This window comes from Fistularia commersonii, chromosome 17 (assembly GCF_037954325.1).
Source record: "Fistularia commersonii isolate RoL2024-O1a breed Wild chromosome 17, RoL_Fcom_v1.0, whole genome shotgun sequence".
Classification (NCBI taxonomy): Eukaryota; Metazoa; Chordata; class Actinopteri; order Syngnathiformes; family Fistulariidae; genus Fistularia; species Fistularia commersonii.
In genome coordinates, this window is record NC_141300.1 from 5,607,647 (window position 1) to 5,620,174 (window position 12,528).

At 40.0% G+C, this 12,528-nt stretch overlaps 2 protein-coding genes across 4 annotated transcripts in view; both read left to right on the forward strand.

Moving 5' to 3' along the window:
• Positions 1-2,843, forward strand: part of LOC147224862 (receptor-type tyrosine-protein phosphatase eta-like) — a 35,605-nt gene extending 32,762 nt beyond the window's left edge. Inside the window, exons 28-31 of one of the 2 annotated variants that reach the window (XM_086163677.1) lie at positions 101-217; positions 519-679; positions 1,103-1,238; positions 1,324-2,843. In XM_086163677.1, the coding sequence (XP_086019803.1) occupies positions 101-217; positions 519-679; positions 1,103-1,238; positions 1,324-1,482 (573 nt within the window). In that variant the 3' untranslated portion in view covers positions 1,483-2,843. Of the gene's footprint in view, positions 1-100; positions 220-518; positions 680-1,102; positions 1,239-1,323 lie in introns of those variants that run through there. The other variant, XM_086163678.1, reaches the window with a different exon arrangement.
• Positions 2,844-4,481: 1,638 nt separating this feature from the next.
• The window catches only part of osbpl5 (oxysterol binding protein-like 5), a 41,568-nt gene continuing 33,521 nt past the window's right edge, over positions 4,482-12,528 (forward strand). For both annotated transcript variants that reach the window (XM_086163191.1, XM_086163192.1), the window contains exon 1: positions 4,482-4,617. The gene's annotated coding sequence lies outside the window, so the exon portion shown is untranslated. The remainder of the gene's footprint in view (positions 4,618-12,528) is intronic.

The following is a 12,528-nucleotide window of genomic DNA, read 5'->3' on the forward strand; positions in this document are numbered from 1 at the left end:
TCCTCGTCTCACAAAATATCAACATTCGTCGGTAAATATCTGTCAAACACTGTTGTGAGTTCTTGCAGAGTGCTCACACAAACGTTTTGCCCCTATCCAGGTCAAATGTGAGCAGTACTGGCATCAGGGCACCAAGCACTTTGAATATATCACTGTGACAACAACTTCTGAAATATATCTTGATGACTGGACCATCAGGGACTTTAACATTAAGAATGTAAGTGGCCAAATGTAACTTCTTTAACCTTTCCACAGTGGTAATACTCAGCATTATCCACACTATCACTAATCATAAAGTAAGACTGAGCCTTGAAAAGGCAGTACACACTTAGTATTCAGCAGAGTACTGAGCTTGAATTGATATATAAGTAATCTAACTTGTCCTTAACTATGCAACATCCTAAAATATTTGTTTCATAAGGGTTAAAATGAAGTCATTCTACATGCACGCCTCAACATGCTTGGTAGCAAAATTTATTGTTGAGACTGTGTGCATGTCTGTTACGTTTCCCTGTCAGGTGAAAACAGCAGAGACACGGTCCATTCGTCACTTCCACTTCACAGCCTGGCCAGATCACGGAGTGCCAGAAACCACAGAGCTCCTCATCAGCTTCAGACATCTGGTCCGAGAGCACATGGACCAGTACTCCAAAAACACTCCAACTGTTGTCCATTGCAGGTCTGACCAGAGTCTTGGACTTGTATTTGTGTGTGATACATGATACACTCTCTGCGCCCAAATAGCCGCTCTTAACTGGGAGATATTTTAAATGAAAAAACTTCAGGCTCCATGTCTACATTTGAATCTCCATCTTGATAACCTCCAGGACATCAATCAGCATTCAAATTTTAATAAAATTGTTTAAGTGAATTTGCTCTTTGAAACCCAAAAACCACCAATGAGTTTTGAAGACAATTTAATAGCGACTGTTTAATAGCAACCTGTTATTTTCAAATGTTTTCTTTCATCAACACAACACAAATGGCTTGTTTTGTTTTTGTACAGTCTTTTATTCCTAAAAACTAACATACATTTCAATCAAAACATACCCAGAAACCATCTGGCCTCATTTTCCACTGTGTGTTTTTTATTCATATTCAGTGCTGGCGTTGGACGCACAGGTACCTTCATAGCCATTGACCATCTAATCTTCCAGATTGAAAGGGAAAATGTTGTAGATCTGTACAGCATTGTTCACGACCTGCGCATGCACCGGCCCCTGATGGTGCAGACCGAGGTCAGACCCAGAAAGCCACACAAATTTCCTTAATGTGAATTGAGATACTTGAACATTTATGACCTCTCTTTCGATGGTTCCACAGGACCAGTATGTGTTCTTAAACCAATGCGCGAGGGACATCATCAGATCAAGAACTGGAACCAACGTGGATCTAATCTATCAGAACACAGCTGCACTCTCCATTTATGAGAACTTAGAGACCGCAAACGGTTTTCACAGGAATGGGTACCGCAATAAATAAGCCCAGGAAAACCACTTTTTTGCTCTAGTCTAAGCAAAAAACTGAACAAGTTTTTGTAAAGGGAACACTTTTAAAAGATTGCGTGTATGTATTTATTTTTGTATATACCAATGTTACACTGTGGAACAGGGTATTGCCCATCGCTCCAGATAAATGGAGGGAACTGTTAAAGGAGATGAGAAAGTCACTGACCAAAACATTAGCTATATTTAATCTTTCAATTGTTATAATATCAGTTTTTATTCCATATTGTCTTTTTAATTGCAAGACATGGCTTTTCTGTTTCATCTGAGTTTGGGCTTGCTCGCTACTGTATGTGATGGCTCAGGTGTGTTGGACACTGCATGTTTGTGAAGGATAAATTTGTAATTAATGAGTCCTTCAACTGCTGACATTTCCTTCAACATGTGCCTTTTCAAATCGCAAAGTGCTTTAAGAAAATAGGTGCCAAATGGCATTGTCGTGATAATAGTGGAATATGGAATACTTCTGATGTTTCTATGATACCACTTTGCGTCTCTTGTGTTACCTTGATCTGTGCAATGACTTAAGTTAAAGAGGTTTGTTTCTTCAGTGTTTTGTGTACACACACTGTATGTCTTGCAGTCAATAATGCACTGGATGCATTCATGTTTCTACTCTTTTTGTATATATTTTCTTTAGTTCTAACATGATTGTTACAATTTTATCACATTTAATGGCTCAGGATCTTATTTTTTAGTCTGAATCATAGATTCTCTGTAGAAATGACAATGTAAATATCTTGTGCTGACTTTTAAGTTTCCCGTCATGTTAAAACATTGTTTTTTATTTTTTTTATATTTTTATTTTTGCTTCAAGGGGCATAGCTGTATTTGAGGTAGGTACAAGGTCTATGTTCATTTTTTAAGAATATCACTGTAGCTGATTAATCATTATTTTATATCTGTTTTTATTGTAAAATCCTGAATTATTGTAAGCACTTAGAATTTTCAGAAGTAAGTCACAGAGGATATAGGAATTTTTTGAATTATTTGCTTTTAGATGCTTGCTGGTACAATGCAAAAATCATGAAATGAGGAAGGACTTATCGTTTTTGGCCTTTGGAAGAGAACATTCCTGGTTCGATTCCTGGCTCCTCCTAGTGTGTCCTAGTGTTGTTGAGCAAGACACTGAACCTCTAACTGCTCCCCTGGCGCTGATGGATGGCAGCCTACTGATCATGGTTCATCCATGATTGGTTAATTGTAGAGAATGAATTTCCCCCTGAGGGATTAATAAAGGATAAATTATTATTGTTTCTTGATCTCTGTACATTTCATGCTCTCAACTGATGTCAGTGCAGTATCGTTCTGTTATCGACTAAAGTGTATGAGATGATTGATCTGTTTTTAATTTTTTGTTTGTTTTTGTGTTTGTATATAACATTTTAAGGGCTATTGCCATGTAAAACAGGAATCAATCTCACTGACTGCCTTTAAATCGAAAAGATGGGTCAAAGTAGTCAGAGTGTACTGCCCACAGCGGAGGAGGGCTGAGCTGGCACAACTCTGCATTATTGAGAGTGACTCTGAGGTTGCAGGTAGCTGAGTGCACCCTCAAAGGATGAATAAATAATTCCATTCCTATTTTTTTACGGAGGGAAATACTTTAACACAGACACGACTGTAAACTTTGAGAAGTTCTAATTTTACCACCTTCATCGATGAGATGTTTGGATGCATTAGGAGCGTGTTCACAAAGCACAGGAGTCATACATAAAGATGTCAGTATGTTGGCCTGTGCGAGCGTTATGCTACTCTCATCTTAAATGCCACCCCCCTTCTTTTTCATCTCTTGGATCCACAAGTTGTCCCTAAAAATAGACTTGGCATTCAGAGGCATATTTTATTGTTCCCTATGCTGTGAGTTAAAAAAAAATCCATACAGAGAGCTGGAGTTAGGCCATATCACAGCCAGTCTATCCAATATATATGAAAAATAAGTATGTCAAAAGATTACTCTGAACTATATTTTGAGTATTAAATGCATTGTCTTCCGGATATTATCACCAAGTCAGGACTGGAGCTGCTGTGTGGATTTAACCAGCAATGTGAGGCCTTTTTACTTCTAATTTCACAGGGCCTAAATAAAGACCCACAGAGTTGACGCTGCAGTCGTTCCACTAGTAGCTACTGAATCATAACAAAACATATGATCCCCTGGAAGAAACATGAAGGATGATTCTAGAGCAGGGGTGGGCAATTATTTTGGATGGCGGGCCACATGTCTTATTTCATTTTTACATGCAGGCCAATTCGGTAACATGTAAATTGAACAAAATGAAGATTACAATTTAAATATTTACATTTTTGGCATTTTATTTCAACTTTAAAATCATTAATGATCATATAAATGTACCGACATTATTTTGTATGTAATCATCCATACAAAATTAAACAAAAGGAAAAAATAAGGAGTTTCTAAATTTAATATTGATTGACAATACTTCTTCAAATATTCAAAGAACATATTTTGGCGGGCCGGAAAAAAAGCAAAATGAGACGGATGTGGTTCACGGGACATAAAATGCCAAGGTCTGTTCTAGAGCACACCACCCATTAGCAGCACTCACAGCATCAGATAGCGCAGTGCATCTGAGCTATTTTTCTTTCTTCATTTTGATTTTTATTTTGGTATTTATTCGTCTTTTTGTACGACATGACAGTTGTACATAAATAGATTGCTACTTCTTGATTTTATGATAAGTAAGTTAAAGGCACTTTAGTTAAAAAAAAATGAATTGGGGACTAACATTGCAAACCTACCAGTGCTGAATCAAGTTGATCCACATTTAAAACTCAAGAAACAACAACTAAAGAAAAGTAAAAATACAAAATAGCAATATTGTTTACCACGATGGGTGAACTGCAGCAGGTGTAGTGCGCTACCACGGCCACAGGGGGCGCCAGTGCTCCCTAAATGGGCAGCAGCCAGATGAACTGCAGCAGGAGGGTCCAGTCACCTCCACTACTCTCCATGTTGAGACGGAGCAACTTCTCCTCCAGAAGACCCCCTAAACACACGCCGTACCCCGCAGTTGACCGCAACCCCGTGCTATGACCTGAGACCTGGAAGGAATCCGGGACTGAGTGATTGCGACCCGGGTGACATCAAGTAAGTTTGCGTTTTGCTGCTACAACACACTGACACGTCGAGAGGATGTCTCGCTATTTTTAGCTAACATCACTTGTGTTTCTTCAACAATCGCGGGTTTCAGTTAATGTAGTAGCTTTGGCTAGTCAGCGAAGGTAACATTTACATACAAAACCTTGGAGTTTTATCTCATTTTCTTCTAACTCAAAACACGCCCTGTGGCGGTTGAACACTTTGCCGACGTGATGTTTGGAGGAATTTGGCCACTTAGTCTCCTCGCGACTGGGCAGCGGCTAACGTGTCCACCTAGCATTAGCCACGTAAAGTAAACCGCTGGTTAGCGAGTTAGCGGCGTCCCATGTCGCTCCCTGCTCGGCTGTCACTTGTTCACTTCGCCCGCCGTGATCCCACCCGGAGGTTGGATGAGCAAGGCGTCGGGGATCTCCGGGCACGCATTTACCGTAAACAAGTGTAACGGTGAACCGGGCGAACGGCTCAAAGGACCGGACACCCTTAACCTACATAGAACACATGTGGGGTTCGGATGAGAGAACGTCGGAAGCCGTTCCCGGGTTACGTTTTCGATGGATGAGTGCACAGTCGTGTATTTCACGATGTCATAAACAATCGCTTGGTTTGCAGAGAATCCTTCAGTCTTACATGGAAGGTGACATATAGATACCGCAGGCCAAAAGCGTCTTTATCGCGCGGTTCCGCCCACTGACGTGACGAGACCGCTCAACCTCTGTGATGTGTTCAGTCACCGTAAATTAAAAACGCAACAGACTTTATTGCCTGTCCGATCATCACGTCGATGGGTTCCTCCAGTGACATAGCCTTTATTCAGGATACATGAACGCATCTGTTAATCTGCACTTGCAGAGACACACCATAAACAAAAAGAAGTGTTTGCCCTCCCCCGAAATACACAAATACCCTTTCAAAAGCATCGCCTTGTGTTAAAGTTTACAACGTTTCGTTGGAAGATAGATATATTAAACATGGGTTTCTTTCTGTGCCACTTTACATCATCTCTCTGTCTATTCACAGAGCAGACAAAGATAGAAGAGCTAGTCATCTTAAAATGTGGGCCAATATGTGAAGTTAAGCTCTGCCAGAGATGAGAATAACACAGATATACAATTTAGTTAATAGTTATAAGGGTTAGTGGAATGTGTCACTTAAGAGGTGCAGATTGAAGCACAATGGGAAATTATTTCCAGAGTGCTAGACAGATTATACATCAGGTCTTTACCCCGGATTTTTGTTTTTGAGACAAAGATGGCAAAGGTGAGAGAACCTGCCCTGCATTCACAGCGTTAACATATTGTGCTCTCACCTTTTAATTTCTTGAGTTATTTGTGCAAGGAAAATGATCAAGTTTTGTTTTATATTAGCTCTTGAAAGTTCTTATTTACTGCTTTTAATTTCTGCACTTTCACTTCAGGGACAAGTTAGTCAGAAATAATATGATACTGAGTGACTGGAAAATGTCATGTGGAAGAAGTGAGCCGCAGGGACAGCGACATGTCTGTCTGTTGAATGTCAAATAATGAGAAGTAGGTCAAATGATCAATAACAATAGAACCTACTCTATTTGCATATGCAAGGATGTCCTGGCTGGATACTGGTTGACGAAGGCCCCGAAGATTATGTCCTAATCCCTCATGACCAAACAAACCGGAATATTATTTCTTCCCTATTACAGCTTTTATAATGTTGGAAGGTTGTTGGCGTTGGTCTGTTAACAGTGTAACTCTGGCCGTGACATATGACTGTCTACCTTGCACTAATCAGGCAGGGATATTTAATGGTGTTGGCCCTTAAGCCTATCAACTCAAGCTCTGGCTGGAGAACGTTTCACTCAGTTTCTGTGGGTGTTAAGTGCTTTTTTTTAATCACTGCTTTTCCTCTCAGGAAGACACATGAACAGATGTTCCAGCTCCCATGCTGTGCAAACTTAAAAGCAGACATCGTGGAGCTGACCTCTGCAGAGAAGCCACCCAGTTCCCTGGCTTAACTCCAGCTGGGGTTGCGAGTGGGGCTGGACTCAACAGAGTCAATATTCAGATTTTTCTTGGTTGTGTGGTTTTTGCCATTTTGGGATCTGATTACAATATTACATAATAACTTGAATAATTTTTTATGAAAACATTTTTATCATATATTATTAGTGACAACAGCTGATGGAGCCGTGGCAAGAACTGACAAAAATGCTCAATAGGATCCGCAGACTGCACCTCTTGTTTTGTTCATTAGTTATGATTGCACAGCTGAGCTTATATTGTTTATTTTTAATCATGATTTGAAAATGTATCATAATGAGCTTTCAAGCAGATGTGGTGGACGACTGGCATCACTATTAGTGGATTTATGACGCACCACGGGTCTATCTGAAATAATGGACCAATTGAGTCGCCTTGTGGTGATGACGGCATAATCCTAATGTGCATGGGGGGGGCAAATATGGTGCTTGGAGAGGTGCATGTGGCCTGACCACAACCAGCAACTTTTAGCTGTATTTTCCTGTCATCAGGTCCAGGTTAGCAGATATGACATACAAATCCAACATACTTGTCCGTTTAGGTAACTGGGTGGATAAACAGTTAATGTAGCTTGACTAACTTTTTTTCACTTTGCCTGTGCTATGCTCTCTGGGTGGGGTCACACATGCACAGACATGCAGGCACACATACACATACGTATGTGTAAGCAGAGCAGGTAGTCGTGAGAAAAACTCTGTCGAAATTCATTAATAGACCTAACTGCAGGAATAGAATATTTATTAACACAAATTTTCATGGATATTTAGAAATAATCTTAAAATGCAAATAAACGTAGCAAGTTCCTGACTCTAATCTCCTTGACTAGGTAAAGTTATGTATCTTTGTGTTGTCTGCTTTCGTGATCTTTTTTTATTTAATTTATTGTGCTGCTAGATTGGCTAGATTCTTTGGTACTGTTGCATAATGTGGTTTCATGTGCTAGTCAGACACATTCTATCTCGGCAGTCATAGTGAGATCGAAACTTTGAATGTGCTGCTTCACACCAGAGCAGTTTCCTTTAAAAAAAAAAAAAAGGTCTTGAACGCGTGGAAATTCCTCCCCGCCAGCTATTACGCTGGTTCCTCTCATGTATCTCCCTGGGATGTGAGAGTTCTTCTCCAGGGTTTGATAAGTGGTTCAGTGTTGTGCCAGTTCCCCCTGTGACACCAAAGCTTTCCCTCCATTTGAGGGAGGGGGGACGGGGTCTATGCTAAGACTGCTCCATATTGACTGCCTCTGTTCCCCCCAGAGAGCAAATGCACTTCCAGCAGTCGTGCCATCATCCCCTTCCCTTGCTGGGTCTACACCCCCCCCCCCCCCCCCCACACACACACACACACACACACACACCAATGTCCTAAACATCTGTTAGTTTGACTTTTAAGTCCACAACTGCTCTTTCTCATGGAATGACATATTTTTCAATCAAAAGTCATTGTGGAAATTGTCATGCATTACTTTTGAAATAAATGATAATATTTCTTTATTTAACTTAAAGAAAAAAAGAGTTGTGCATGACCGATTGATTGAATATTGCATGGCCCAACACGTATCAGTTTTGTAGGTGCTATTAAATCGTTTATAGAATACTGTCAATGGTGCACCTTGTGCAATTTTTTCCCCTTTCCTTGTTGCCAAATATGTTTCCCCAGCTGCTGTTGCATATTTAACCAATTTATATTGATGTCTCTTTATTAAAGCAGAAACGCTACCTCACTGCTTAAATGTCATCCTTACAGTCAGGCATTTCAACCCTCACTAAAGACAAATGTGGGTTTTTGCACCTTGTGACCCCAGAGGTCAGTTCCAAGGCTTCAGGGTGGCTTGTGTGTGTATTTTTATGCCAGGTTTAAAACCATAAATAGCATGCTGTTCCTACAGAGACATTGATGGCTGGAGTGTTTGGACTTCTGGATCAATATCCTCCTCTCACTTCTCCTTCCCTGTCATGTATGGAGCTTTTTGATGTGCTAAACTTCGCACAGCAGTTTTTTTACACCACAGTATGGCAGTACCATTGTGAAGACAGCATTTGGTTCTAAAGTTACCAAAGCTCTCCATACCTCCACTTAGATATATTTGCTGTAATTATTACCCTTTGTGGGCATCTCCTGCATAAATTACGTTTCTTCAGCAGTTGTTGTTTTAAGCAAACACTTCCAATGTGAATCCTCCTGCTTTGAGTCAATCTGCTTAATGCAGACTTGGCACTTGGGAACTGGCCGTTTAAATAGAGTTTGATTTCAGATCAATCGTACACATTTGTTTTACAGACACAAAGCCCAAGTGGCCATGTAAGGTTTGCCGTGACTGTCTGAATAGGACGGCACAATCACAGAATTTACCCAATGCCTGAAAATGAATGGCATGCAGCCCTCCATTTGACAAATACTGATTGTCTGAGCCTTTTTTCCACAGTTTTTTTTACAGGTTGTTGGATTTCAGAGGTGTTGCTTAGAGGCTTTATTATCCCATGTTTTTAACATCAGTCCACATAGACTGCTTGGCTCTAAATCCTGGCCTCTGACTTCTGACTTGCCGGTCATTGCATGCTTTTGTCACAGACATATTTGCAAAGTAAAATTACACCTTAATGCATATCAAAACAAATAATGGCAATTTTCTTCAGAGGATCTATCCAATACTGCTTTTAGTAATTTTGCAGAGGAAAATTGACAATCGATTTTTGGAGAATTACTTAGTTGAGGTCTAAAGTAGTCTTTTTTTCGTTCAATAGGTAGTTAGTTAAGGCTTTTCTTCCCACCAAGATGCAAAGACCCTGCCTACAGCTTATTACAGAGAAAAGATACATTATTATTACAAATAATGTTATCTGCCAAATTCTACTATCTGTTTTGAGAGTGGCCTAATGAATTTAATATCTAACATGACTGAATGCATGTTAGAACAAATGCACATTTGGGTGTTAATCAGTTCTGAGTTTAAAAGGAATCCGGAGAAATTAGTGTTAATGATGTTATTTTCAGCATCACCATCATTTCCACCCACACCATCAGTAGGCTTAATACCGGGTGTCTGTTTGCCTTGAAAACTGTGCTTTACCAGCAGGGTTTCTACTTGATATACACTGTGTGCACAATTATTAGGCAAGTTGTATTATTGTACAACTACAGTGCTCTTGGTCAATCTAAAATGTTAAACCCTCAGACCCAAACATTTAAGTAGTAAAAGTGAAGTTTTGGCTTTCTTAAGAGAATATCTATATGTACACAGGCAACTATTAGTGTGCAGAATTATTATGCAACTAAATGAAAAACCCATCTCCTTTTTACCTGTTAAAGTGAGAATAATAAACTAAAAATCTACAAATAAACATTTCTGAAATTTCAAAAACAAATAAAACCTCAGTGACCAATATTGCCACTCTTCTTTTCGGTAACAGTCACAAGCCTTCCATTCACGGTGTCAGTCAGTTTCTTGATCTGGTCAGAAACAACTTTTTGTGCAGCTGCAACCACAGCCTCCCAGACACTATTCAGAGAGGTGTAGGGTTTACCTTCACTGTAAATTTCCTGCTTAAGAAGGGCATAAAAGTTCTCAAAAAGGTTTGAGTCAGGTGAAGAAAGGGGCCATGTCATTAGTTTTTCATCTCTAAGGCCTTTACTGGCCAGCCACACAGTGGAGTACTTTAATGCATGTGATGGAGTGTTGTCTGCATAAAAATCAATGTCTTCTTGAAAGATGCAGACTTTTGCCTCATGTTTGATGCTTCTCAAATCTTTGGTGGTTAATTTGCATTTTCTTGACACGTTTCTTGCGACCCTGTTGACTATTTGCAACAAAAAGTTTGACGGCTCTGTGATCGCGCCCCAATATCTTAGATATTTCAAGAGTGCTGCTTCCCTCCGAAAGAATTTTTATAATTTTTGACTTTTCAGAGTCACTCAAGTCTCTTTTTTGGACAATTTTTCCTGAGGAGAAGAATCTGCCTAATATTCATGCACACCTTTATCCGATGTTGATCTCCTTAGGTCACACCCTCCCCTGTTACACAAATACACATAACCTTATCAGCAGTCAATCCAATAAGCATTCAAGTGTATACAGCTTGGAATTGGAAATTATGGATAAAATGATGATATGGTCAAAATAATCACTTGCCTAATAATTGTGCACACGGTGTGATTATGATGTCAAAATCTCCACTTAAGTGTCAAGAAAATTTACTTTCAAAGTTAAGTTTCATGTCATTTTGTTTTCTTATCAAATTATCAAAGATTCCTTGTAGTCCACACCCCTTATTAGTATTGACATTTCCAAATGAAATGAAATGAAATGATCTTTAGAATGTTATCATAGTCCTGCACTTCAGATGAGCACACTAGATGTTGACCAGAATCAAACATTAGTGGTAGTAGCCGAAAAGAAAGATGTCACAGGTGTCAGTGCTGATGAAATGCTCGACTGCACCCTCCTCTCGATTCGGAAGGGCTGACAGTGCAACAGAAGCCTCCCACAAAATATTGCATTTGTAAATGAATTGACATTGAAGGGCCAAAAGGGTCAGGCTGAACCATATCAATGAGTTTTAGATGTACTAGGTTACCAGCAGATTTTCTGTCTCCTCTGACAACATGAGTCACCAACCAAAGCTGCTCATGCAGAGTTCTAGTTGGAGCCTGTTTAAGATATTTCATTTCCATTTTTCAAACCATATCGTAATTGATTGAACTCTGCTCTCATTTTTTCCATCTATACAACAGAACAGTTATAGACCACTGCTTTCCCAGACCCACCTGTTATATCATTGTGCTGGTTGAACCTTATACAGGTGGAAGGGGGGAAAAAGGGAAATAGTATGTTGAAATTTGTTTGACAATATAAGCAACTCTATTGAATAATGTCTTACAAAATATTTTACACCACAAAAATAACCAAACTAAAAGCAAGTTGTGAGTCATATTCCTCTCAAAGTCATCTCTGAAGTATTTGAAGTGTAAGGTGTGCCTTGGGCAAAGGCTTTCATCAGAGTATTTCTCTGCATATACATATTGGTTTACAAGTGTGGGTTAAATGTGTCCTGTAGTCTAATCAGTATTTGAAATGCAAGCAGAATAGCAGTGCAGCATAATATTCAATCTAAGTACTTTTAGATTTGCAGGACTTCACAATGTAATCTAAATTGAACAGGCATCAAGATACAGTATATTGATGGTACAGAATGAGGAGATAATTTCAGTTAACAGGGATTAAAATGAGCAGACAGAATGAGAATTTTTGTGAAAGGAACAGACTGTTGGTAATTTATTTGGGTCTTTCATTAGCAATATTTGGGATATTTTTTGTCTGGGAAAAATAGCCCATCATTTTCAGGAGTAGCCACATTTTCCACCCACCTCCAAGAATTGGAGGCATCGCATCTGCATTTAAGAGGCTCCGTAGGTTTCTCAACATACCTGTTGGTAGTTAATAGATTAATCAATTGACTTCTGTGTTAAGTGGCATCATGGGGTGTTAAGATGGAAACATGCCTCTGAAATATTTGTATCTTTGAATTTGAATCAAGTAATTGTGACCAGTGTTCTGCTGATGTTAAGATTAAATTAAAAGTCCATCCATCCATCCATCTTCCTCCACTTATCCGGAGTCGGGTCGCGGGGGCAACAGCTGGAGCGGTGATGGCCCAGACCTCCCTCTCCCCCGCCACACGGTCCAGCCCCTCTGGGGGGACCCCAAGGCGTTCCCAGGCCAGCTTGGAGACATAGTCCCTCCAGCGTGTCCTTGGTCTTCCCCATGGTCTCCTCCCAGATGGACTTGCCCGGAATACCTCCCCCCGGGAGGCGTCCAGGAGGCATCCTGACCAGATGCCCGAGCCGCCTCATCTGACTCCTCTCTATGCAGAGGAGCAACGGTTCTACTCTGAGC